Source organism: Meleagris gallopavo, chromosome 10 (genome assembly GCF_000146605.3).
Source record: "Meleagris gallopavo isolate NT-WF06-2002-E0010 breed Aviagen turkey brand Nicholas breeding stock chromosome 10, Turkey_5.1, whole genome shotgun sequence".
In the NCBI taxonomy this organism is placed as follows: domain Eukaryota; kingdom Metazoa; phylum Chordata; class Aves; order Galliformes; family Phasianidae; genus Meleagris; species Meleagris gallopavo.
This window is the reverse complement of record NC_015020.2, coordinates 22,230,684-22,258,373: the sequence shown is the minus strand read 5'-3', so window position 1 is coordinate 22,258,373 and position 27,690 is coordinate 22,230,684. Positions and strand designations below refer to the sequence as shown.

The 27,690-nt window shown below is 41.7% G+C and overlaps 1 protein-coding gene across 1 annotated transcript; it reads left to right on the top strand.

Moving 5' to 3' along the window:
- Positions 1-649: 649 nt before the first annotated feature.
- LOC104912497 (zinc finger protein GLIS3-like) lies at positions 650-9,068 on the top strand. Its single transcript, XM_031554987.1, has 3 exons — positions 650-661; positions 1,494-1,744; positions 7,823-9,068. The coding sequence occupies exons 1-3, from the start codon at positions 650-652 to the stop codon at positions 9,066-9,068; spliced, it is 1,509 nt and encodes a 502-aa protein (XP_031410847.1).
- The last annotated feature ends 18,622 nt before the right edge of the window (positions 9,069-27,690 follow it).

Sequence of the window (27,690 nt, the reverse complement as noted above, 5' to 3'; positions counted from 1 at the left end):
GCCTCTCCGTGTCACCTGTTTCTTCTCATCTATACTCTCCAAAAACTCGAATGTCATTCTCATTGCTTTCAAAGCTGACTGTAATTGTAGAGGACCACAGCAGCAAGCTCTGCCACTGTCCTTCGTTAGCCATAGAGGTAGCAGCTATAGAGAAGAGAAAATGGGCCTTCGTGCGCTTTCAGGGAACCTTGGCTCTTGAGGAGCTGTGTCAAAGCAGTCAGTGGCAAAAATCGTGGAGGTGCTTGAGCCCTTCTTAGACACCCATTGTGAGATGGCTGAATGATGTAAAGATAAAGCTGGTAGATGGCAGAGCTGTGGTGAGATTAATCATGCCTTGTAACACCCTCGTAGAGGTCAAACATCGGTGCTTTTGAGAATTACTCGTTTGTGTGATGTGTAAGTACAGCCTATCTTTTCTTTGCAGAATTTGATATAACTACAGTGCAGTTTGGCTCTGTGGTACCCTGACCAAGAGTGCTGGGTACGAGGGGGAAGGAGCTGCTTTCTGGGCTGTGTATGTAACTACAGAAACACGCTTGCAGTTAGTTTCTGACACCATGACAGTGTCAGCAACAGCAACAACAACAAAGGAACCCATAAGACATTAGAGGGAGATCTAGTATATTAAAAGCATGATTCATATACAATAATGAAAATGATGGTAAGTGGGTACTGTGTATTTTTAAGCCAGCGTCTAAAGGTTAAATGTCTCATAAATACTTTTATAGTTGCACATGTATGAGTATTTGACTAGTTCCCTAGAGGGAAACAAACAAAAAACCCCACCAAAATGAACACACTTGAAATGAAATGAAATGAAATGAAATGAAATGATTAGTGCTTGACCAGTACAATCTAGGTTCTTAGTTCCCCCTTTGTCCTTTCTTTTTAATGGAATTACTGTTAGTGGGTATATTTATACTTTGAAGAATATTGCTATAGCTCTAGTCTGTTTTGCCAAGTCAAGTAAAACGCAATATACACCAAAACAGAGCTTATTTTTATTAGTTGTAGTATCACTTATAGTAATGAGTCACATTGATCACACATATACATTGAAGCAAAATTTTATTTGACCTGGCAGTAAAGGAGTAACATGCCCATCTAAGGTCATAATTGCAGAGATAATTGTCTGCAAAGAAAATCTTGACTTATATCACTGAGCTGCTCTCCCTGAAAATAAAGAGACTCTGAAAATAGAGAGCCTCTGAAATATTCTTCCACAAAATCTGGCAGAAGCAAGATTGTACCATAAAAATACAGAGTCAGAAAGGAAATTATCACATGAAGTTTTTTTGACTTAAAGTGTAGTGTAAAATAGCTGCAAAAAAAGAGAAATAAACAATCATAATTCAAAGATTCTGATTTCTTTGGAAATTAATTTTTGCTTCTTTGGAAAACGTTTAGTTTCCACTGCTGAGCCATTTACAAGAAGTTTACAAGGAGATCCAAAATGAACATGCCAAGCAATAGGAAGCATAGATAGTTCTTAGTCAAAGGCTTATGATCACTTAATTACTTCTTTTTTTAATTATTTTTTGACAGTTAATGGTGGCTACAGTCATTGTAACTTGATCTCTGAGAAGAAGAACATGATGGACGTGGAGATGACGAGTAGCTCTGTACCAGTCTGCAGACAAGGACTGTTCATCCACACAGGAAACCCACTTATGCGAGACCACCCACTGTCCTGTGACAGATTACTTCATGTTGGTCAGCTGAACCTGACACACTCTGATATCAGGTACCACTGCGAGTTTTATGTGTCTATGTGCTTAGCTCTTCTGGAATGCTTCCTTGTTGTTTTCTGTTTCCAGTGGCATCTCTGGGTATCCAAGCAGCATACTATAGGAAGAGTACTTTTGGCTTTTGCCTCTTTTTGGAAGTTCTTTGGATTCTTGTTTAACCATTCCACTCATCTGCAGGTTTCCACTGCAGGGATATGCTCGTGTGCACCGGCAGCAGTCCAAGGCAGTGCCCTTTAAGTCGCTGTATATGCAGCTGCAGGCTCTCTGCTTCTCTGGGTGGACTTTACTAATATGCTCAAAAGTCAAGGAGAGTTTTGCCAGGTGTTTAGACAGTGTCACATTTGCCTCCTCTGTACTTCCACTTTCCACACCAGTGCCATGTCCCAAGCCAGTTTCTCCCATATGGCAATTTTGCATGCTACCATCAAACCTACAGGAAGCCAGTGCCATTTTTATATCTACAGTATTTCCTTTAATTTTCGGTGTTCCCATACAGCCAAATCCTCGGCATTTGCTTTTAAGGCTGTAATGTGAAAATTTGGTCTCTGGTTTTGATATATACAATGTAGTTGGATATGCTACGAGCAGAATCTCTATTTAAACATTTGCTATAAATTAATTCTATGAAAACACATTATTTTTTTGTTGTTGTTACAAATTTAACATTACCAGATTTTAAACAAGTACCCTAAACAGACATCCATTGTGAATAGAAGCCTGCTATAAATTTAAATCTGTCCATCCATTTTAATTACTTCTTTTTGGCAGAGTATATAATACAGAATAATCTTGAGCTTTTTGAAGAGCTGTAGAAAAGAAGAACCTCAATAAAGCAGCAGCCTTTATCTTAGGCACTTGGAATAACTGGCGTGGTGCTCTGCATGGTACTATCCGACCCAAATAGTCACAGCGAAAGGAAATATGAACTATAGTTTGGTCTTGGAAATCTGGCATTTTCTGATTTTATTGCACATGTTTATGTCTTATTTCCCCTTTTCTATTTACTTCTGGGTTAAGAACATCTGTGTTTTTAGGAAGAGGCACACAGCAATATGGTAGAGAAGCGGAAAGAGCTGTTTGTTTGTCTCTTTGAAAAGAACAAATAATATCCATGTCACATAACAAAATACTCTGCAATTGCTACAGAGATTTGTAGATGATATTGCAGCTGTATTCAAGCGTACTTCCTCCCAGCTTTTTTGTGATTCAGTGTGGGATTGCCACTTACTACACTTTTTTATCCTGTCAGTGAGGACAATTATGAAACAAAGATAATTAGGGCTGGAGCAAACAAAAGGAGGAAGAGAGAAGTACACTGCTTAGATCTTTTTGAACCTTTTTGTAAAACCTACAATGAGGAAATGACAGATACCTGCATACCATGGGTCACAGTACCCACCCTTGGAAATACGAACCCCTTCCAGTTCTTGTTTGAGAAGGATTCCCAGAGCAGCATAAAGGATTGTCTTCTGCATAACATGAGAAAGTGGCAGGTGACAGGCCAAATTCTATGCCTTTACTTTATAGCATGGTCTAAAACCTGGAGGTTCTGCTTCCTAAGCAACAGTTTGGAATTTTCCTTTCCATTCCTTTGTATGTTGTCATGCTCTATTTGTATGTCTACCTGGGCAATATTGCCTTGGTCTGCATAGGATTCACGAGGTAATGCCGGTGCCCAGCAATGGACCCCTGAGATACCGTGTCTAATTTTATCCTCACACACATGGTACAGAACCAGAACCTTGGCATGTGAGAGAAGGTGACAGCAGCTGGGATGATTTCTGTTCGCAGTGTTTGTGACAGTAAATGTTCTTGACAAACAAGTAACAAAAAACAAGAGCTTTCTCTGAAGATCATAGAACAGGAGAACATAGCTGGAGTGGGGGCAAATGCCCATCATGTTCCAGTGAATTCAGTGGGAGCTGAGGGTGCCCTGTACCTCCCCCAGATTTCAACCTTCCTTCTCTGATACAGGAGACTTAAAGGGCTGGAACTGACAGATGTCAGTGCATAGAAGACAGTGCAGATGGTTTGGTTGCTCTGTCTAGCTCTGGTGACCAGCATGGAAACAAGGGGAGATACAAATTCAAACAAGTTTTCAAAACTGATCTATGAACCACTCTGCTTTTCTTGGATATGCAGCGTCCAAAGAAAACCCAGACAAATCGGAGAGCATTTCCCCTGGCAATCCAAAATTTCCCTCAGGATTTGGGGTTATCATTGGCTTTGTCTTTTTTTCCCCTTGATGCACTGAAACTTGTTATCACCGACAGCTTCTCTCTGAATCACTTTATGTTGTAAACTGCGTTCTGGCAATGACTGCTTAACCCAAGAATCACAATCTCTCTTCATCCTGGCCCCTTCTTTTCCCACTCAATTAATATCTTTTAAGTTGTGCAACATAATTGCTGCTGCACGCTATCTGTGAAGGCGATGTGTGTGGGACTGGAAAAGTCGTAATACCTTCCTTACCACAGCTGGAGTCAGCACTCAGCTGGTGTTGGCCTTTTGTCAAATAATCCATTATCAGATGGAGCAAACCCGCCCACACTGTGCATATAAAACCCAGGGAGGACATTGGAGCAGTCAGATAGTGTTGCAAAGGGTCTCTGGATGTGCGGCAGAACAATCCCCTCCAGCTTCTTAAAACTGTCAGTTACCACTGCTTGCACATTTACAGTGGCAAGTGAAGGAGTGTCCGTTTGTTTTGTAAATAATCTGGAGATTTCAGATACTGTGGTCTTTTCCTCTGAGGGCAATAGGGAACTGCAGCACTTCTGGCATGGTGCTGCTGGCCTCGTGCTCTGGCTCCAGTTACCACGTAAGGGAGTCTCTTTGGAAGCACTGTTTTCCTGTCCTCTGAGAGGCTGCTGTTACCCTGTGAAGGCCTTGGATTCAGCTTTTGTGTGCTGAGCAGCAGTACTGTGGCCTCAGACCCGTACACAGATGCTCCCTGCAAAGGGATATATATTCATGGGGTATGTTCCCCTTCCAGCCCACTCCTGTCCACTCCTGTCCATGTTCACTCAGTGGAAGCCCCCAGCACGGCTCAAGCAGGTCTGTGTGTCCACACAGTGCTCTTTATGCTGTCCTGCAATCTGCTGTCCCTCTCGCTCTCTTCTTGGCCATTTGTTTCATATGAATTGATATTTATGTCCAGGGATTATAAAGTCCTTAAGATGACACTGGCTATGTGTAGCAGCTCTGGAACCTGATCTCTGGCTGTAACAGCAAGATGCCATGGCAGGACCAAATAGCATAACAACATGGTATAAGGGATGCACGGTGTGTTTCAGACACCTTGTCTCTCTCTCACATCAGTTTTGCTTCCCCGCCCCTTCTTCCCATTCCCCAGGCTGGAAGAAATCTGCAGGGTTTTCCCTAGAGTTGTGATGGCGAAATTCTGCCAGGAATACAGTTCACTTTCAGGCAATTTTGGCGTTCAGTACATCACCACTTGACCATCAGGAAACTGAAACAAAGCCAGATTCTCCCTGCAAAGTTAATGATTGCAGGATATGTAAAGCACTTAGTGCTAAGGAGAAAGCTGTAGCACCCAGAAAGGCGTTGTTTCTGATCTGCATGAGCAGTCTGTACTTACCAAAGTGTAGTCAAAGCACGGATAAGAAGGCTCTGGCAATGAGATGCTTGAATTTAGTGCCTTCATCTCTTTTGGAAAAAGGTTGAAAACTCTTCTCATATTGAACGTTGAAAACGTGTCTCATATTTCGTGCTGTAGCTGTATCACAACAGTACAGTCCTGATTCTAAGTAAGGTCTTGTGCTAGAAATGCAGACTGATGTTGTTGGGAACTTGGAGAATGTAGGTTTCAGATGACAAGGATATCTGAATCCATCCTGCAGGTATTCTGCACTGACTCCTGCTGGAATTCCTCACATGGATTTCTGGCAGGATGGGAGCTTTACATAAAGCTTAATGGTCTGACACCAATTATCACGGGCTGAAATATAAGGATTGTGTAAGCTTTATGTGATGTGAGAAATGTGTTGTGTTTGTTTTAGCCCGAGGCTTTGGGACCACTAGGCTGTGGTACAAACTGAATTATTTTGAGGAGTTCTCATACAGAAAAAGCTAAAGAGTAGGAAATCTCATGCCTGGCATGGAAGACTGTAAAACCTTTCTCAGAAAGCCTCTAAAGCAGCATACTTTCTACAGAGCAGCAGAGCTACAAGCTAGCAAGGCAGAGTTTCCCAAACATGTGCAATACGGGTTTTTACTAATGCTTATGCCACATATTTTACAGACATATGGTTCTGTAAATGTTAAAAAATAATGTATGAATACTGTGTGTTTTTTTTTTAAATTCACCATCTGCAAAACCAGGTGCTTTAAGTTTACCCAGAGACCAACTGTGCAAATCTAAAGGGAGAAATTATAACTAATGGATTATGGAAACCTCTAAAATTTTTAAATATAATCTTTTTAAACTTCTGGTGGCAAAATGCAAGATCTAATTGTTCCGTAGCAATGAATGGTGGGGAATTTCATTTCTCTCATGTCCTTAAAGCTTTTTATATCAAGCCCTACTGGCTGCTGACTGTTAGAGCTTAGAGACCTGTCACCAGTGGATGTATGTTGCCAGCTGTGTGCCTCAGACTGATATCATTCTTTGACAGCTTTCATTTGATGAGCAGGAAGTCTTTTTGAAGCTTTTTTAAATTTTATTTTTATTTTCTAATTGAGAGCTGTTACGAAGAAGGAGTTAGTAGTTAGTAGTGGTTCCAGCTCCTTATGTTTGTGGTGGTCTGATGGAAGCAATAGAGATGAAATCACCTAAGTCAAAAAATAAATACTGTTTACTCAGCAGCTCTGCAGTTTAATGTATGAATATGCCCACAATATCTTAAGCATGTATGTTTCTTCTTTTGAAATGTGTCAGATTTGTCAGTTACAGCAACACAGAGTTGCCTAACGGCCAGGTTTTCTTCAGCTTTTCTGGTGATAGCATCAAAAAGCATAAAATTCATTTATATGGAACATTTCAGCATAAGAGCCCTAGAGGACCTCTCTGGAGGGTTTATTAGTTCAGGTACAGCTTTCCTGCACACAGATGTACTGTTTCCTCTTACAGGCCTGGCACGTTGCTGCATGGTGAAGCCATAGCTTAAACCCAACCACGCTTTAGGGATATGTTAAGGTACTTCCACTGGTCCTAACCAACAACAGGCAGCTGGGTCATGCACAGTAAACGTTTATCACTGAGATTATTATTATTTTTTTTCATTTTAAAGCATAGGCCAATTGCTAACTGCTTGGAGGAAAATGTTAGAAAAAAGTGTTTCCTGGAAGTCTTGCTGAAAAGTCTATGTGGGATTCCTGCTTCCTGAGTGACTGGATTCAGCAAACATCAAAAGATGTTGAAAATCACTTCTGCAGAACCATCCTTTAGCTCTTGTAGACCTGGGCAGATTATCATATGAAAAATGGAAATGAAAATGTATAGTCTTTCAGTGGACTTTTTCAGTTATCTTTTGACTGATCTCTCATCAGCTCTGGACCACTGGTTGAAATGAGCTATCCTTTATTCGTAAGCCTTTTTTTTTCTTTCCTCCACAGATCTTACTCTTTTTTAATTCAGCGAAGCACAGATCTCTGTCACGTGTAAGCAGAATTCAGCTATAGCCTTTTTGGGTTTGTGTGAACAAGGTTGCCACGGAATTTTCCCAGTGCACTTTGAGGAAAATACTGATATTTGAATAATTAAAAAAAGCCCAAAGCTCTCAAACTTCATTCTCAGCTATTATTTTGCCCAATCTATTATGCATTGAAAACCTAGATTGTGATTGATGAATTGCCCGTAGCAGTGGTGGGGAGACTGGCTGTTCTGTGCATAACTCACTGTGTAAAATTAATCCTGTGTAAAATGATGCTGCCTTTACAGGGGTTGTAGAGGAAGCACTGCAGAATTTTTTGTTGTAATTGCTGCATTAGATGAGCAACATTCGGCAGAGAGCGAGTGCTTCCATTCTCCAGGGCTTTACAAATGTTGTGTCCTGTACAAAAACGATAAATCCTGTGGTAGTTGGTGATGCTTAATACAAACTATATTACAGGTCACCCAGGTTTCAAGACTCAGTAGATTCTGCTGCTCCATGCCTGAATGGAAGTCACCCGGCTCAGCAAATTAAACAAGAATGTCCCGGTGATTATAAGGTTCTGTCTGAGGCTTCCATGCACAGAAGGATTACGGAGGGGATGGAGCTGAGAGCCTCTGGTAGTCTGCATCCCGAAATAGACCTAATGAATAATAGCTTCACAAATTCACTTTCTTCCTACTTGTTTAATAATGAACACAGCTCCTCCCCGAGTCCGTTGTCACTTGGCACCCCTCAGCACTCGGCTAGGCTACAAGCAAGCAACCTGAAGAAGAGATGCATCTCTGTTGTGCCGTCTTCAGCCGAAGGAATTGATATTGCAGCTATCATCCGCACATCACAAACGTCACTGGTCACCTGTGTGAATGGACTGCGAACTAATTCAGCTGGCATTTCCTCTCATCCCGTGGAGATCAGTCATCACAGTGCTCAGAAATCCTCTCGGCCCCAGTCTTGCTCTCAGCCTGGAAACCCTTGCAGTATTCCCTCCCCTCCAGCATGTCTTGTACCTATTTCTACTGAGTGTGACAGAGGTGACTGTGAGCAGATACAAATGCAGCAAGTTGAGGAGAATGGAAGTCTCAGCCTTATGATGAATGGTACTAGCATTCCTCATCAAAACACCTCCCACAGCGCACAGAAGGTGAGTTTCCTAAAACAAGAACCAGCTGACGATTATTCCTCCACCACTGATCTTTTCCGACATCATCAAGGGCTGCCTCCCCCTTACCATCTACACCAGCAGCTGAGCCAGACCCAAGGGACGCTGCCTCACTTACATGCCTCTATGTCTCCGAAATCCCTTCAGCCCAGTGAGGGGGATGAGCAGGACCTCGGCAATGGCAAACAGGTCTGTCGGTGGATTGACTGCAGTGCCACTTACGACCAACAAGACGAACTGGTCAGACACATAGAAAAGACCCACATTGACCAGCGGAAAGGAGAGGACTTCACTTGCTTTTGGGCAGGCTGCGTCCGCCGCTATAAACCCTTCAATGCTCGTTACAAACTGCTGATTCACATGAGGGTTCATTCTGGAGAAAAACCAAACAAGTGCATGGTAAGTCTGGAATATGTTTGTTTGAATAGAAGCATATTACTCTGCTCTCTTTTTTGCTCTCCCTTCAACCTTATTCTAATACAGTTGTCGTGCTTTCCTGTAACAATCTGCAGCAGGCTAAAGGAGAATTGGAGAAAACCTTAAAATAGAAGGAAATGTTTGAGTAAGAAGCACTGTGGCTCTTGGAAAAGGGATTCGGTTTCCTTATACGAGAGCTTAACTTTAATACAGCGCTTTATTTTTTTAATATTCATTAAAGCATTAATAAAGTGATGATCAAAGCACACAGCAGTCACTTAACGTAAAACAAGTCACTGAGCCTCGGGTGACTTTTTTAATCGAGAAACATAAAACACATCTAATGAAATTCTTTTCATTCCTTCAGCTGAACAGTAACCCATAGACTTGGTGAGTGCAAAAGTTTCAGTTGGTAGTTTAGGAAAGAAAAAGAAACTTGTTAAGGGATTTTAAATAGTTAAAAGAATAGAAAGAATATCTTCAATTACATTTTCAAAGGTTCTCAGGGACTTTTTTAATTTGTGAAACAGGGCTTTAAAAATAAGTAAAAACCATTGTTCTCTTCTGATCAAGAAGATGTAAACAACATCAGTGTTCCAAAAAGAAGATCTTGGGAATAGCACCATCTCTGCATCTGCCCACCATGATGACAATATGGCCAAACTAAAATAAAAGTTAATGACTTCCATTAAGCTTTCCACATGTTTGAGACAACAATGATATAAGACCCTGTCTGAAACAGATGAAGCAAAACAAGTTTGACATAAGCTTCCAAATTGGGCCATGAAATTTGGAAAGTCTTATTTGTAACACCCACATGCGCACGCGTGTGCGTGCATGCACTTATACATGCACACACACACAGACAAGTCCAAACAAAGGAAATGTCTCTGAAAGCAGGTTGCTGTTTGTGATAGGCAGAATTTTTGACTATATGTCTATTTTATTGTTTTGATCAGAGAATGATACAATGGAAAATGTTTGTAAGGAAGATCAAGACAAACTTTTCCATGGCAAGCTGTAGCTTTGTATGGAGCAATAGGAAAGCATGCTTTTATAAAAAGTTTTTTTTTTTTTCATTTGTTCAGGGATAAGCTTGCTGGCTTACAATGGGTGTGTCAGGGAAAAAGAAGGAAAAAACATATTCAGTGTTTTACCAAATGTTTTAAGGTTTTTATAAGTGATCACACCATTATCTTCTATCTGCTATCAAACAAATGAAAAATATTATCTTAACATCTGCACTGCTCAGTGGATATTCCCACAAATAGTACTGGAAATAATGCATATATTTCGAGAGCACCACCACATTGTCCAAGATAAAATGGAAAGTCTCTGAAGACTTACTTATTTATCTCAGCTTTGAGTGAATGAACCAACTCACTCATTTCCAGAAGTAGCTCCGTCCATATTTAAAAGCACAGAGGATTTTGAAATGCCTATAAATATCTTTGTTTTGGTCGTAAATCACCCAAGAATAATGAATGTTAGTTGCTTTTTACCAAACAAAAGCAAAGGTAAGCTGTGGAAGCTTGCAGATTTTATTTTAGCCTTCTTTTTTGTTTGACTGTTTTTAGCCATCTATAATAAAATCGGTCTTCTCCCCACTTTTATCTCACAATTCTTAAAAGAAATATTTAAACATGAAACCCCAATTAGCTTTACTATCATGCTGAAAGATTCGCTGGACTCTATGGGTGAGGGAAGTTTTGTCTTTTTCTGCAAAATAGGTACTTGACAGGTATTGTATAGCAGATTTCTAATGTTACATTCCCATCCCTACAGGAAACTAGATAAACCAGAGACATTAAATCATGTAACATCCCACCAAATGCTAAAAACTTCCTCCTTTCAATTCCGTACATCTGCCTCAAAGAGCTGGCTTTTGGTAACATCACAAGGCTCAACATTATGAATAGGTTGGAAAAAACTTTCCATCAGCTATTGCAGATAGCCTTCATGACACAGGTATATAGCCTTGGCATGTAAGCACATAGATGTGTAATTCCAGGAGACAGTGTAGTTGTTCCCCTACATGAGATTGCCTCTGTCATAATTAGGAGTTTTACCTTGCAGAACTTGCACTTAACTCTTCTGTTCCCTGAAGAACACTCTCCGATATCAGCAGAGTTATCGGTGTATTAAGTGTTACAAGCTGGAATCCTGTGTCGGAGCAAATGTGGATCCAAGAGGGCACACGAAAAGTATGTCCTCTTTGCAAGCTTAGTTTTCTACCCTGGAAAGACCTTGATCTAGCAGGGACAAGATCCAAAGCTGTAACACAGCTTCTTAAAGTTATTAATATCAAGACGAGATTATTTGCCCAGTGAATTCCATTCCATTTTAAACAAGGGTTGCTGTGCAGTGCTTCAATGTGCGGTGATGTCATGTCATTTTAAATGATGGCTTCTCTTTTGATGTGGTAATAATTGTGCTGATATTCCTGCAAATTAAGAAGGTAGTTCATTCTGTGTCTATACAGCCCTGAGATTTTGTTTCATTTTTGCTGTAGCTCTGTTGAAGTAACTTTACATCTCTTGGTATTTATAGTGGAGATTTTCTTTCGCTATTCACAATTACCCATTGTAGTTTTTTTAAGCCCTTGATTTTATTCCCCTTGGTAAGATTACAGGCTGTGAGGTACCAAACTGCTCGGGAGAAGCGAACAGCAAGCAGCCCTCCACCACCATACATAAAAGTATTTTTCCATGTAAAATTATTAATTTCTTATGGCAGGCTTTGCTACTATGTACTGTAATAGACAAAGGAATTTTGGAATTCAAGCTACTTGAGAACAGGAAATACATGAGACATTTTGATTGAAAAGTAAATGGTTCACTAAAACTGCAGTTAATCCTTTTATTATCTTTCCAACAGCAGTTTCCACAATACTTTCATGAGGTAAGCTTCCTTCAGTCCAACTGTAACACTCTCATCGTTACAGCTGGTTTAAATTTAGCCAGTCTGCTTCTTTCTTTACTACAGACGGTTGACAAGCAAAACAGTATCTGGTGCAAAGAAGTACTGATGTTGCAGATCCATATTCTGCTTGCTGTGTTTCGTTGCCAAAACCTGTACTATGAGTATACTGTTTTCGTACTCAGTTAAATATTCTAATTTACTGGTGCCTTCTCGTCATTGTGTCCCTCAGTTTGGTTTTTCCTTGGGCTCTGCAAGTAGTCTAAAGGAAACTACCTAATCTCTTTGCAATATCCTGTTATGTTTCATACTTAACTCATGTTATTTTAGTTTTATTAAATTTGGGGTTCATCTGCATTATAATCAAAAATATATCCAACAAAAATAATGATGCAATGCCTTTAAGACTTTTACTTCTGAAGATTAATTTCATGCTTTTTTAGATTTGATGTCCCAGACAATTGGAATTTTGATTGTCTGAGACAGCAAAAATTAGCAAGCTTAAATGGTTTTTATTTAAAAAAAAATCGTTTCTCATAGCTGCATCTTTTGCTGTCTTATAGTTCTTCCAATAGTTTGGTGGGTAGAACACTGCTGATCCCTAAATATTGCATCCTTGGTTTAAGCCCCTGCTTGTAAATGTAAATTTCATTGTCTGGAATTGTTTGATTTGGAAAAATCCAAACATGGCTTATCAGCTCATCCTCTTGCACTTCTGTGGCTTCATAAAGAGCAGCAGATGAAGTTCTCATCACTGCAAGCTTATGTGTTCAGGGAAACTCTGTCGCAGGCCTTCACAGACCTGAGAGAAGATCAATATATTTACCTTTATGGAATCCCTACATACGCCATTTATGTTTATAGAAATTGAGTATGGTCACATTTGTGCCATCCCTGAAGGGAGCTGGATGGTGATAACAGCCATTGTTATTCTTTCCAGTTCACGTGTTTCAAAGAAACAAATGCCTCCCATGTGCATTTCAGCCCTGCCTGTGGGCATTGTGTTTCTTCATAGGTAGATAAGGCTTTGAAGCAGGATCTTTTCTTCTTGCATGTGTGCAATATGTTCAGTTTGGGAATAGTCTCAGTGCTGTGATTTGGGTGCTACATCTGTGCACTGTGAAACTCAGCACCTGTGCTTTTTGCAGTCAACTCTTGAGTCCCTGAGGGGGAGGCACTAAAGGTACTGCACTGGTGACTCAGACGATAGGTAACTTACCTAAAGGCACCTTTAGGCAATTCCAGCTTACCAGCGCGGCTCCTGCGGTCAAATCACTACATCACACCAACTAACCGTGGGCAATTCTACCTATGAAACAGATCCTTGTACAGATTGCAGGAGAGATAGTGGGCCCGCTGTGCTTCCTGTTATTTTCATTGTACACCTCTGACGCAGCCGGTTTCACGTGGCATAGACATAGAAAGTAAAAACTTTCAGCTGAGTATGAGAAGGTGCTGCCTCTGTAACACATGGTGGACTGAGACCTGGTTAGCACACCTGTGGGCAGAAAGGGCTGATTGAGCACAATGGTGTTACTGCTGCTGAGGAAACCAGTGGGGAATCTCGGTTCCCAAAAGACAAGTATTACTCTGTCTGCACTCAGTGGGGAGCCTGTGTCCAATAAAGCAATGTGGGCAATACTGAGATCTCAATGGGCTACATCTGGTGAGTCTGAGAGTCCTGCATCTGCAGGGAGGAGAAGTCTGTGTGCACAAGCTTGCATGCTTTGGAGTTCCTTCACCTAAACAATAAGTTTCCATGCCTGACTCGAGGGAATATTGTGGAAGTCTGCAGTGTTTTCATCTCTTAATGTGGATGGTGTCATGTGCTGATGCCAAAGTGCATTATTAGCCTCTCTTTCCTTTGAAGTCAGTAGTAGGAAACATCCATTCTATCAAAGCTGCCTTACCGCAGATCTCTTTTTATTAGGTTTTTCTGATGGCATTTCCCGATACTGTCAAGGAACTGCACTATTAAAAACACTGTGATTAGAGGAGAAGTAGACGGCAGAGCAGTGGCTTGGTGAAAATACAGTGTTTATTTGTTTATGAAACCCACTACAGATTACAGGATAGTGCAAATGGCTTTAAAGATGCACTAACACTGGAGGGCAGGCTGTTAAATGTCACCATGTTGGTTTACCAGCAACAGCTGGTGAATTAGAATTCTTGCCTGTCCACAGCAGAACTCCTGCCTGGCAGATCTTGCAGTTTGCTCTGTGCCTGGGCTTGTCCCGTACTTCACTGCTGTAGAACAAGAACCTAAACTGTTGTTCTTTTTGCAGACAGGAGGCGTAGTGCAGTAGTGCCATGCAGGGTTGTGGTGTCTTCTCGGGCTCCAAACCTGCCTGCTGGAGCAGAGTTGGTGGTGTCTTCCCCTCTGGATTATCAGCTTCCCACCATGAACATTGGGAAGAACGTTTAGGACATTCTGTGAGGTGCATCGGCTTTATTGCAGGGTGATGGAGAAGGGTGCTGTATACTGGTATAGCGTGGGACTTCCACAGAGGGGGCTTTCAAATACATACTTTCTTAGCTTACAAGAGAATTTAATTCCATCAGGTTTTATTTAATTTGACTTGATAAATGATTCAGTAATTGGGAGCCTGGTTAAAACATAATAATTATTTTTGGCTGCAGTCTTCCTGGTATATTTATGCAGAGCTAATGGCTGCTTGTAGATACTGCTGTTCATTCTGAGATAAAGCAATGACATCACCACAACATAGCGAGTATTCACTCTATGAAACTCACTGCCATAAGATATGATGGAATTATTTAGTACTGTTATGGTTTCTCACAGCGCTGGATAATTTCCACTATTAGAAGTCAGAATATCAAGCTAAGGTGTCAGGGCAAAGCAGACAGAGTGGTTTAGGTGGACTTGTGGCACAAGGATGGTTGTTTATTTCCATGTTCCAAAACAGAACTTTTACTAGATATTCAAGGCCAATTATTTCAAACCAGTAGCAGAATCATTGCAAAACAGTTTTGAGTGGAAAGTTGTCAGTGAAGCTGGATCACGTTCATTTTGGAAAACAAAATGATAGGGGAACAGGGAATGGGACTGGGGGATTTTGTTACTAGTGGCATTTCTTAAACAGTGTACTATTTTGGAAATAATGAAACGTTTCTGTAATTTAACTCATCTTTTTTGACTTTCCACTTCAGAATGAAAAGCATTGAACAAAGAGGCTTTTTACGTTGTGTAAAACCTCTCCCTCTTTGATTTATCTAGTGTTTTTATTTCATTAAAGCAGTCTCCAAACAATTGTATTTCAGCTCGTCCTGAACTGATTTCTTCTCTCTTCATTCTTCAGTGTTTTGATCTGCCTGATGAAAAAAAAAATTAACGTAACTCCAGCTGCAGCATTATTGGAGGGAAAATACACCACTTTCCCCCAAAGCAGCAGAGGTGTGTCAGAATCCTAAACACTACGCTTTTGACAAATACCTGACAATGGTCTGATAGACAGAGATGACCCTAAAGAGACATTTTTGTGTAAGAAATAGTTCTGCACAGTGACTGCAGAGCTTGGCTGACCGTGACACAGAGGAGAGGGAGTTTCATCAGGACTGCTCCACACTGAGCTAAGTCATTCACATTCTTTGTCAGATCGTATGGGCTGAAGCATGCCCAGCTTAGAAACTTGAAATTTATTAGTTGTGACCTGTGATGTCTGGCTGCCAGACAAAATTCTAGGCATCGCTCCCAGGTCTTTTTAGAAGATTTTGCTAGGCTCCCTTCCTTTCCCTTTGCCCAGTTTGCACACAAAAATGACATCTCGATACCACGTTTTTATCTTTATCTCACTGTCCCACAAAACTCAGTTAATGATTCCTTCTCATTTTAAGACACAGAATTATTTCCAGCTCTGCTGTGGCCTGGCTCTGGATGATAGTCCACATGTAGATTTATTCAAACCCTCGTCTCAGCGCAGGCCTATAAACCTCTCATGGGGCATCACCTTTTGAAGATACTTTGCAAGCGGCCTCTTAACTCCCAATTCATTCCAGCTGCACCACAAGATCACTTTCTTTGCCATGCAGATCAATGAATTGTATCAAATAATCACATCTGAGGATGCAAAAAGTGAAAGGCTTTCCAGTCTCTAAGTACTGGGTTTGCAATAACTTAAGGATTTCTGTGGCTCACCATTTCCCATCTAACAAAAGCGTGCAAGGTTTCTTTTTCAACTCTGCATCCTGTCTGGAACTAAATTGTCCGTCAGCTACAATGTATGAATCTGCATAGTAAAGATCAAGTGGTGCACCCAAGTCATGAGTTTTGGAGAGCAGTAAGTGTAACTGTGAACCGTCTGCTTCCTGTAGGAACGTCTTATTATGGTCCAAAAGCACTCAAAGATGGGGCCAGCATTGTTTTATTAGGGTGTGATGTCTCCAGAAGGTGTGGGAAAGCAGGTGGCCCTCTGTGGTGTGTGGCAGTTTGCAGTTACCTGGGAGCCCTGGCAGAGGATTTTTTCTCACTAAAATTTCATTTTTTAAGATTTTGCATCTGAGCATTATTAATCGTACCGTTTAGAAGGTGGAAAGCTTGAAAGTTCTAAAATTTTAAGCAGTCCTTGTGACTGTGTTCTTGAGGTTAAGTGCTTGGCTTTATTTTATTTCTGTGTATGTGTTCTGTGGGAATTATTATAAATGGCACGGGGCTGCTCTGAGCTCTTGGTGATGTAGCCTTTCTGAGCAGTGATTAACCTCAGAAAGAAAATAGCTTGAATCACCTGGCAGAGGGCTTGGTCAAATTAAAAAGCAGTAAAATCAAATATTGTTTAAAAACTGTGCCAATGATATACTCATTAATGTTTCTTATTACGCCAATACATTTTAATACTCCGTATTAGTGAAACATATGTCATTTAATAAAAATGTTAATCTGCATTTGCAGGCAGCACAAAGGCTGTATAGTACAGTCTCGGGGGAGAAAGAGGAATTTAGTGCGCATTAAAAACTTTATGCAGTCGTTTATGCAGTTCTAAGTGTGATGCATTTGTTTGTTCCTTCAGGGCAAACCAGCACCAGTTAGCCTTTAACAATCGGATGAGAAATAAAAAGCCATCGTTCCACAACACGGGGCCTTTATGTTGGCTTGGGCTTCACAATGGGCTGGATTCTGAAACCTTCCCTGGCTTGATTAGCAAGCTGCCCAGCTGACATAATAATGAGACGATGTGCTATTTAAACCAAGTATGTAGAAACTTGCCCTTCTGGCAGCTGACAGTACACAATGAGCAGCAAGATTTTCAAAAGCAAAGCCTGAGTTCAGTTAGCTATTGCTGGGATGTCCTCAGCTCAGACGGGGCACCTCTGAAGATGAGGTGCTCTTTCTGTCAAAGCAGACAGCGTATAATAGAGTTACTGAAATTTCATGAGCACTTGTGGAAATGTTGACCTTATACCTCCATTTTCATACAAATACAATGAAGTAAGTCTCTCTGGAGCAGAGTGAGGGTGAATAGTCATGGTGAGGTAGTGAGGCCAACAGTGTAATGCATCCGTAATGACAGTTTGCATCTCTAGTGGTTCTGTCGGCTGAGAATCCCAAAGCTCTTTCCCATTTCTGCCTGTGTACAGCAGAACTGCAGTGAAAGCCGTTGCACCCAGATGCAGTTAAATTCAGACAAATTACTCTGCTACTTTCTGTCCCCTGTTACACTTGTTTAGCTGTAAAGAAACCCTGAATTTACAGCAGGGTGCACATGTCCAAAAGGGCACAGGGTGCTAGTGGTCATGTGAGGAGTCCCTGGCAGAACAGGCAGGGACAGAGTGGGAAGACTTAAAGTCCGTGTGAGGCTATAGACCTTTACTGATGAGAAGAAGACCTCCACTTCAGAGCATTACTCGTCTGAGTAAGGGTGTGCAGAACTGTGCTTTTATTCAGCAACTTTCAAAGAAAATGTTGTCATTACAGTATGAATTCTATTCGGAATTTTGCTTTTGTCTTCCCTTATTCTCCTTACATTGTTGTATGCAGACAACATGTCTGAAGAGATGCTCGCTCAGGTACAGTGTAACTGCAGTGTTAAATAATTGATCTTGATCTTTCTTTTGAAACAGCATCCAAGGCATTTAAAAGTGGGAAATGGAAAAAGCATGTTCTCATAATCCAGCTCAGTAAAGTTTGCACAACTGCTCTTTGTTTCATCATCCCTACAATAAATCTTTCATTTTTGCCAATTGAGAATGCCTACTAAATCTGCAAGTGATTACTTCCCTGAATTGTGTTGGGATTCTTGCAATACATTTTTCTTACATGGGTAATGATAAAATAAGAGTCCATCAAGAATACTTTATTGCCTGGCAGAGAGCCTTTCGTGAAAATGGTTTTGATTCAGGGAGATTCTTCCAAGCGTTTTAGAGCCGTTGCTTACAACTTTCCTTTAACCCTTGCATGGAGGGCTGCCAGGCCCTGGGAATGCCCGCAGTGAGCTGCAGAAGGCAGGACATGGGTAGCAATTCTGCCGCAGCCTGGGGCTTGGGCTGCCTGCATGCTGCTCAACCTCTGCTTGTGGAGGCTATTGCATTACTATTAGATTGGAAGGCTGATGAATGTCAGGCTGGTGGGAACCTTGTAAAGCTATTAGCTTGTAAAGCTAATCTGATGTGTCCTTGCTGATATGATTTCACTCTGTTTCAGTGAGAGAAAAAAGGAAGATGGAGTATTAAATAAAATAGCGGGAAAACACGGGGCAAAAGTGGTGGGGCCTTGTAGGTCAATGAGCCCAGCCTCTGCAGTCCCAGGTATCACGTCCCGTGACAGTAATCCTTTCAGTACAGCCAGAGGCACAGAGTACCTTTATGGCTGCGCCTTTGAGAAAGATGCAGTGCCAATGCTGCAACTTGAAGTCAGGAACTTCCAAAGCGATGCGAGACAAATCCAGCTCTGTTTTTCCTGACTTTCAGAATGAGTGCAACTACTTTTGTCTGCCTGCATGCAGAAACTGACCAGCTGCGAAAATTGCTGTGCTATCCATTGTAAGGGCATCCAGTTCCCTGCAGATCTAAGCACGCTGTCTCCACATAGAACAAGGCCCATGAGGATACTGCTGGAATGACCCAAATTGTGATGCCTGAAAACGTGTTCTAGTACTGCAGGAGAAAGGGTTTTGGCATGAGATCTACCGTGTGGGGCTTGCTGCACCCTCAGAAAACCAGCAGTAGACCTGACTCAGTGCGGAGTGTTCTCAACAAAACCACATCTAATGCTTGACATGTTGCCCACTTGCCTCTGTGCAATAAATTCTCTAGTCAGACATGACATGGGGAGAGAAGAAAAAAGAATATGTGAAAATATATAAAAGCATCAGAGTTATTCCTGCATATCCTCAAACATTATCGTCTTGGTTTCAGCTGGGACAGAATTGATTTTTTTCATAGTGTCTGGCAGGATGCTTTTTTAGCCTTAGGAGGAAAACAGGTGAGGGATTCTGTATCATCTCTCTTTCACAGATGGGTACTGAAAAGCAGCAAATTTAGAACTTCTTAAATGAAAGACTTCTAAACACAGGACAAAGCAGAAGGGATCGGTGTGGAAGGAACCGTTCTGAAGCGCAGGCATTCTGTACTGTGGGATGTGGTATCTCTAACCTTCCATTGCTTGCTCTCAGGGAACTTGTAGCTGGGCCACTGGAATGACAACACGTTTGGAACATGAATATTTGTAGCTGCGTTACTTCATTTCTGGTGCTGTAAAAATACCATTCACATAATGGGGTAACGGCCTGCAAGTTCTCATGATTTCAACTGTTACGGAGTTTCAGGAGTTCTGTTCCTTTGTGGCAAGCATCCATCTCTCATTTTAACATCTTTGGCACTCGCCTAAAGGATGGGAAATTAAAAAATGATTAAGGGGACAGAGAGACAGTCTTTTAAAGAAAGATTAAAGGAATTAAGGGCTGGGGAGTAAAGAACAAGGGAAGGGAGAGATTGTTTAGAAGAGAGTAGAGAATACAAGTGAGGGTGATCAGCATAGCCAAGCAAAGAAAAACTTAAATCTAATCTTTCAGTAAAAGCTTTCTAACTATGAGGTATATCTTAGACTGGAACAGTTTCACAGTGGAAATACTTGGTGCACAATTGTGTGAAGAATATGAGCTAAGCTGTCTGAACAACTGGAAAAAATGTAGAAGATCTTCATTTCTGCTGTTCTGTGAAAATCGATTGTGTCATTAGGCATAGGAGAAGGAACTGTATTAACATTCATCAGAGTAAATGTTAAGTCTCCAGATGTCTATGCTCCAAAGGTATTATTTGTGTATTTTGTCCTCAGTGTTGCTATGAAGAAGTGAGGGACAGTGAATGTGCAGAGGTGGTGCTGGGCAGCCCCTGTATCGTGGGTCCCCCTGTCCTTGCAGGCAGGACTATCGAAGCATTTCACAACTGAATGCTTGCTTTATACCTGGGAAGTATAAAATCAGGGATGACTGGCTAGAGCACTCGATTTACCACAAAAGATACCTTCTGTTTTGTTTTGTTGTTACCAGATTTCACCTTTGTAGAACAAAGTGTTTCTTCTCACCATGAATGAAAGGTTTGCTATTCATTCCATTGAATGCTATTGTACTGCGTAAAGCATTGTCAGAAGCACAGTCAGAAATGACTGCGCTGAGATATACAGATGTTTTATTTCTGTTGGCTGTTTGGGCAGATAAAGGCTGTTGAGTGCAGCAGCTTCACCTGGTTTAGCTTTCTTCAGGCAGTGAAATTCAAGTTTTTGTTTCAAGCTTGATGTTTTGCTGTGCACTGATCCCAAAGCCCTGGGGACTGTTCTGTGCTTTGGCTAGGAAGGGATGTGGGACGTCTGCACTGTGGATGTGAGAGATGCACCAACAGGGGATTACAATCAAGTCATGCTAAGCAAAACCTGGGGAGAGGGAAAGAGGCCAGCTCGCTCCTAACCATCTCCTCTGCTGTGTACCTGGGCCTATGCTGGCCAATTCTTTCGTGTCACTGAGTATGATTGATGGCAGAAAAACAAGGCAATGACAGGCATGGTAATGCCTTGCTGTTATACATTTGACATGGATTGAGATTCCTTGCAGAGGTATTTGTTTGCTGATCAGGACATGCAGAGCACACCAGCTCTATTTGGTCTGAGTATTTGCACCAGCCATTCCAAATGAGTCGTTCCCTTTAGCAGGTGAAAGCACCTCAATTTAAGAATTGCTTTAATGGTACTGATGGACAACAGAGGACTGTGTTTGTGCAGCACCAGAAGTACAAACTTAGAAGGTAGATCGTGCTTGTTTTGAATATTTCATCTTGTCACATACAGGCTCTGATACGTGTATATTGTTTTAGGAAAATCTGTGTTGAAACACATCTCTGAATGGCAACAGAAAAAAGTGGGTATTGCAGTCATCCCAAATACTTTCGATTTTGATTGTTTATAGCAATGCTGACAGAAACTAATACTGCATACACAAAACTGGTTTTGAAGCTGCCCTTTTTTGGAGTTAATGACCCACAGGCTAGTGGAAATTTGCCAGTTTTTGCCAGTTGGGATCTGCCCTGATTTTTCTGGGAGAGAAAAGAGTAAGGCCTTTTCAAAAACCATTTGGATTTTTGAAAGTCTGAGATGTCTTCTCTCAGTCAGTAGCCTCTGATTTGTTGCATGTTGCATTCCTAGTTAACTTGTGCTTTGCCCAAGGACAGCGTACCCTGATAGCTCAGGTAACTGCATTTAGATCTGCATCTGTGAAAACACAAACCCATCTCAGTCAGTGTGGCCTTCCACATTTCACACTTCTATTAAATGATGGCTTTGAGGATCCACTGACACAGCTCTGCTGCTGAAGGTCCATCCAGGTAGGGTTGTTGTATGCATTTTATGAGAGGCTGTTTATTGCACGTGTGTCTTTCTGACACTTTACCCTGGGACTTCTCATATGCTAGGCATGGCTGGTTTGGCTTACATAATTAACCTGGAAAAGGCAGACTCTGTACCTGAGTGCATTTGTTTCTAAAATCAACAAAAGAGAGGGAGCGAGCCATTTGTACCAATTATATACACAAAAAATTCCTTGAAGGCAAGGCTATATACCATGCATTATGTTCAGGCAAGTATGGGATCATTAGTGTCATTCACAATAATTTGATTTACCCCAGTGGCTCCAAAACAATGCATGGCTTGTAGCCTTGTGAATCGGTGTGCATTAAGAATTGCATGGCAGCCCTGCATTTTTAGAAGGAAAGCTCTCAGGTCTTACCATGATGGAGCCTCTTTTGTTCTACAAGTTTCTTTACTAAGATAGATGTTACTTCAGTTCACAATAAACAAACCGACTCTGGAGTTTTCAGCCTCAGTTTTCCACAGACAAATTGTGAAAGTTTCTAATTGTAGCCTAAACAGAACCATATTTTTCATAAAAACATGGCAGTGTGTCATTCTAAATCTGCGGCACTTTGCCCAGGAACCATTTCAAGTAGAAAAATCCAGCCTCCAAAGTAGGCACCTTAAACAAAACAGTCCAACCCGTGCATTAACGTGAGTGCTTTCCACTGCAGTGTTGCACTAGAGATGTTGTCACTGTTTCAGCTCTTTCTCTCCATGCAAAGACACCAGTGTATACTTAAGAAAATGTTATTAGTAGAATACTGGAAAATTCAGCTTAAAATGGTTGCTGGTAAACAACTACAGCAGAGCTGTCTGATTTCCAGGACTGATTGTAGCCAACTTTAATTTAGATCATGAAAGATGAAGAACAGAAAGCCTTTAAATACTGATTTCAAGTTCTTTGCTGCATTTATGAGCATGCAGTGGCTTTAGTCATGACCCGAGTCTCGTTCTGATAAATTGTGATAAATGTTTCATAATATTATTATAGAAATGGAAACATCCTTTAGCTATCTAACGGTTGGGCTGATATAAGGGAAGGAGAGGCCTGTCAGTGTCTGTACATGCTGGAGCAGATCAGTGGCCTCTGCGGCCCCCAGCTGGGGCTCTAGCTACTGTGCTGCTCTCCCATCCTCCGCTGGCACCTTGCTGCTCTGCCTTGGGCAGCCAGTGAGCACACAAAGCTGTCTGTGCAAGGCAGGGGCTCCATCCCTTGTGCACCTGCACAGAGCCTGCCCAGCTGCAAGCTCACAGCCTGCAACAGTCCCTAAAGGCAGATTTCAGTGGTGCTGACAGCAAAACTCCCATTGACCACAAACGAACAGGAACACAGCCAGCCTGTATGGTACAAGCTTAATAATCAAACCCCTGTTGGTGAGGTGCTGAGTGCTTCTGTTACAGAGGTGGATGACTTACCCTGAGCTTCGCTGTGCTCCACACGGCTCCGTTATACGGCACCTCTGAACGCTGCTCTCCGTAAGTTCCTCAACGTGTTTGAAAACACGGTGATTCAGTTTGGTGACTCAGCTTGGGAGGAATCATCCAGTTTTGTTTTCTCAGTGAATTCAGTTGTAATTGCACATTATAGTCATGTTTAGGGCGAAACAGTACAAAGACATTGAAGCCTTTTGTTACAGTGAGTCATATCCCACTGAAAGCCAAGTGTCGCATGAAGCAGACAACTCATCCTGGCTGTCTTTTGGGGCTGAAACTGAGGGTACATGTCGTACCTATATGTGTCAGTGTCAGAGTCCTGGGGCTCAGCCACAGCCCTCGTGTTTTGTTTGGATAGCAGCAGAGCTCTGTGCAGTAGTTACTTTGGAGCTGGGCTTCCTAGGTTTGTTCCTGGTCTGTTTATTCATTAGTAATAACTGAGTGTGAAAAACTAGCTCTGTTTTTCAGTTATTAAAATACATTTTTGTCTTTGTGACCGGTTTTTGTCATACGTGAGGTGTATGTTCTGAGCTGTTTAAATATCTGCTTGTAATACGGCTTTCCTGCTGCCTCACCAAGTCCTCCAGTGAGGACTTCAGTTCGCTTTGAAGGGAAGGGCTTTCTCCTTCACTCACAGACTTTGGAGCAGGCCGGTGATTTTTCAGAGTTATGCAAAAGCACCAAATGAGAAGAATCTTTCCAAGTGCTGTAGACCCAATTTGAGAAACTGCTGTATTCCATTGTGAGACCATCTAGAAACCTCAGAATATGCATACAAATACACAGACACACTCATTGCTATCGCATCCCACCTTGATCTTTGATCTTACTTGACTTATGTACATGTGTGTATAGGTGAGAGTAAATAATCCAGTCCTAATTGCCTGAAGATACACAAATAGACATCTAACAGCATGCATTGCTTGTATGCCATAAAGGAGCATAATGGTTGTGTGTAAATTATCTTTACAGATAAATTTCCTGCAGTACATATATATAGCCAATATAAATAAATTCTTGTCACGGTAGTGGTTTTTATCTATATATTTGTCTTATAAAATAGCAGGTAATAATTCAAAAGGTCTTTCAAAAAATGCAATTAATGTCTTTTGTTATAGTTTCCCCGGGTTTAATAATCCCCTCTTCCAGATTTATATTGGTTTCTGGAAAGTAATGCTTATTAGAGTGCTTTTCCAAATTGGCCACAATAATCCACTGAAATCTGCCAGTGAAATCATTGCCGTGCTTGTGAAACTGCCAGGATTGCCTGGCAGTTATTGCTGGGATGGAAGGGGAGGGGAAAGGGAAAGAAAGTTTCATAATATGTCACTGCTATTGATCCCTTCATTATGGGTCTTAGATTTCAGTTGAAATGTTTACTGAATCCTCTGTGAAAGGTGGAATGCATGGTGGCAGGTTGGCAGCGTGGCTGTAACAGAAACAACAATTTGGTAATTCTATTAGGCAACTGTACTTCATTCCGGGCACATTTTAAAGCATAGATGTATTCATGTGTGTAGATATAGGTATATGTATGCACATGTGTGTGAGTGTAGATATGCACCCCTGCTCCCTTCCCTTGTTCTTGCAGAAAGGGTGTATGTATTCCCTGAACTAAGATCATGTTTTACATACAGTTCTCACCATAAGCACCGAGTTGCTGATTTAAACCACTCACCTGCTGCCAGGCATATTTAACACCTCGATCTGCCTGTTCTCTTCTGCTTTCTGCAGGTGAGTGTGGGAGAGAGAAAGGCAGGGAGGAACAGCCATAGCCCTAATATGTATTGTTTTCTCTTGTACTTCTAAAGTAATGGTAAGGAGCTAATTTTGCAGCATCTGAATTAACCTTTGATGTCAACTGCTGCAGAATGGACCCTAGCCCTGGTTTTGGGAGGGATTTACATCTCTAGCAGCTGCTGACTAAGGGATGCTGAGTCCTACTGCCTAGCAGAGCAGGTGTATAAAAGAACAGTAGGGCTGTGGCCCGCCACGGCTGTGCTGAGGGAGAGGACAAAATACCCCTCCGTTGGAGCCCTGGCACCAAGGCTGGGACAGAGCCCATGTGGGATGACTGCTGCAGTCTCTGGCACAAATACTGTGGCCAACAGCATCTCTGGTGAGCCATTGCTCAGGGCAGCACTCAACACCAGAGAGTATTTGTGCACGGGATTCATATTCTACAGTTGCAAATGAGCTTTTGTTTAAATAATCTGACTAGTGGGTAGGATGAGTGGTGCAAGAAAGAGCAGCTTGCTGCACTACAGGCAGCTGGATAGTGCTGCACAAATATGTGCAGACACTCACTCCTGTGTGTGACAAATGGCTTGCAGGGCTGCCATTGCCCTCTCTGGTGTAGCAGATCCCATAAAAGGCCATTCTGGCTTGGATGCTTGTGTTGCAGCAGCCACTGCAGTTTTACCATGGGGGCTTTGCCTTTTGTTTGTACATTATGGGCTGAGATAGTGGATGCCCACTTCAGTACAGCCAGAAAATTAACACATTCTGAAACATTCTTTCACTCTACAATATGTGGTTAAAGGTTATTTCCATCTCAGCAGATGTTAATGTGCAAAACGATGCTTTACAGCAATAAACTTCCCTTAAATTTTCCTTGTGACGCTGCAAAGTAGCAGCCAGGACAAAAGGCACATTGCTCTGGAGATGTCTCTCTGATGTCTTCTGTCTCCTGGCCCATATTGCAGCCGAGGGCAGTACAATTTGGGGAAGAAGCCAAACAAACACACTTCCCCTGTTAATACATTCTGATCTGCCTGTGATAAGCCAGAGTGGCAGCAACACACGAGGAATGTAAAAGTGCCTTTTACATTTGAACACCAAATTCTGGAGTCAGTGCAAGTCAACTGGTCTGCAGAAAGAGTCATCTTCAATTTTTATAGACTTTTAATTTGTACGACAATTTTTACTACTCTGATTGAAACAGAGATGATGTTTGTAATGCCTGTTCATGTCATTTCAAAACTTGAACATAATTCTGATTTTTTAAGCGGATTTTGTGGTTTTCTTGGCTTTACGGATTTTGTTTTATCCTCCTTTTATGCATTCTGCTAAATTAAACCAAAACAAACCCAAAGAAAAAAGTGATTCTTTAAAACGAATTTATGATTTTATCCTTTCTTTGGACGGAAATTTTCATCAGGAGGCAAGGATAGAACATTCTATTCAGCCTTCTCCTGCTGATTTATAAAAGCCATAATGCCCTCCAATAACGAGTAACAGGGACTGCAAGGAAGAGCTCTGTAACAACGCCGCTCCCCTTTTTCACCACCGACTGTGCTGGTGGTCCGGGCGTAATCCAAAAACGTGTGAGATGCTCTGGGAGAGAAGCATGCAGCTTCTTTTGTTGTGGGGGTTGCTCAGGCCTCAGAGGGCATCCTGTGCTGCTCTGCCGTGGCTCTTTGGTGTGCTGGGCTTATTTGGGAACATGCACGTTAAGGAATGATCGCTGGTAGTTTTCCTGCAGAGCAGAACTTGGGTTCCAATGGGATACCATACATGGGATGCTTTTAACCACAAACCCTGGCAAAATGCTTCTAAAATAAGAGTCTGCTATTGCAGGGTTGTAAGTCAGCTGTCATTTTTACTTGAACTTGTCAGGATCATTCAGAAGATCCCATTATGAGTATGGCTGTGGTTGCAGAGCATGGTGGCATCAAAGAGAAGCATTAGCCAGCATCGGCTGCAGGGCAGCAGGTGAGATGTGGCTGCTTCCTCCTGCATTTACCTATCAAAATGACTGTGCTAACACTGAGGTATCTGCTAGCAAATGCAGACGTGTTCGAGTTGGCAAGTGGAAATGGTTGATGTTTTATCAGCATTAAAAAAGCTTTTTTTTTAAATATCTGTTACTTTCAACTGTCCATTGCTGTGGCAGTAAGGCATTTTTGGAGGTGGCTCCCACACGGGGACACAGGGCTGTATTATGGTGTACGAAGAGGAGCTTTTATTTTGCCTGTCCAAGTGCATGTGTATAGCAGTTGGATTTTTTTTAATCAGATTAAGATTTTCCCCATTTCCAAATGGGTGTTGGCATACACACTTGAGCAGAATGAGTCGCACTTGTTACATGTTGAGATGAAAAAGTGACTTTGGCAATTAAAAGTTATCTTCCTACATGGAAAACTTATGCAAAGATGATGTTTGTGCAAAAAAAAGCCTTCTGCCCCGGCTCTGGATTCAAGGTACCCCTAGCTGGTCTCTGTGGCTGCTCTTGATGCAGTGGGATCAGGATGCAGCCCCGTTGTGACAGATGTCCTCTGACTGAACAGGAGACACAAAAGTCGCACACAGCATCGAGTTGTTGGAGCAACTAATATTTAACAATTTCAAAAAGTTTTCTTTTAGGCTGAGTTTTATGTAAAGCTGTTTACATTAAAATGACATCCAATTAAAGTGTATCATGTAACCCACATCACAGTTCAGCACACATTTTCTGTTTTAGCTGACATATGGCCCCATTTATGAAAATAAAAATCATCATGTTTTGATGATATGTTCACATAATTTATGTGGAAAAGCGGG

What these genes read in the sequence shown, in the direction of transcription:
- LOC104912497 (XM_031554987.1), top strand. An exon ending in CTGACACACTCTGATATCAG is followed by an intron (nt 1,745 to 7,822) that starts GTACCACTGCGA and finishes ACTATATTACAG; the next exon opens with GTCACCCAGGTTTCAAGACT.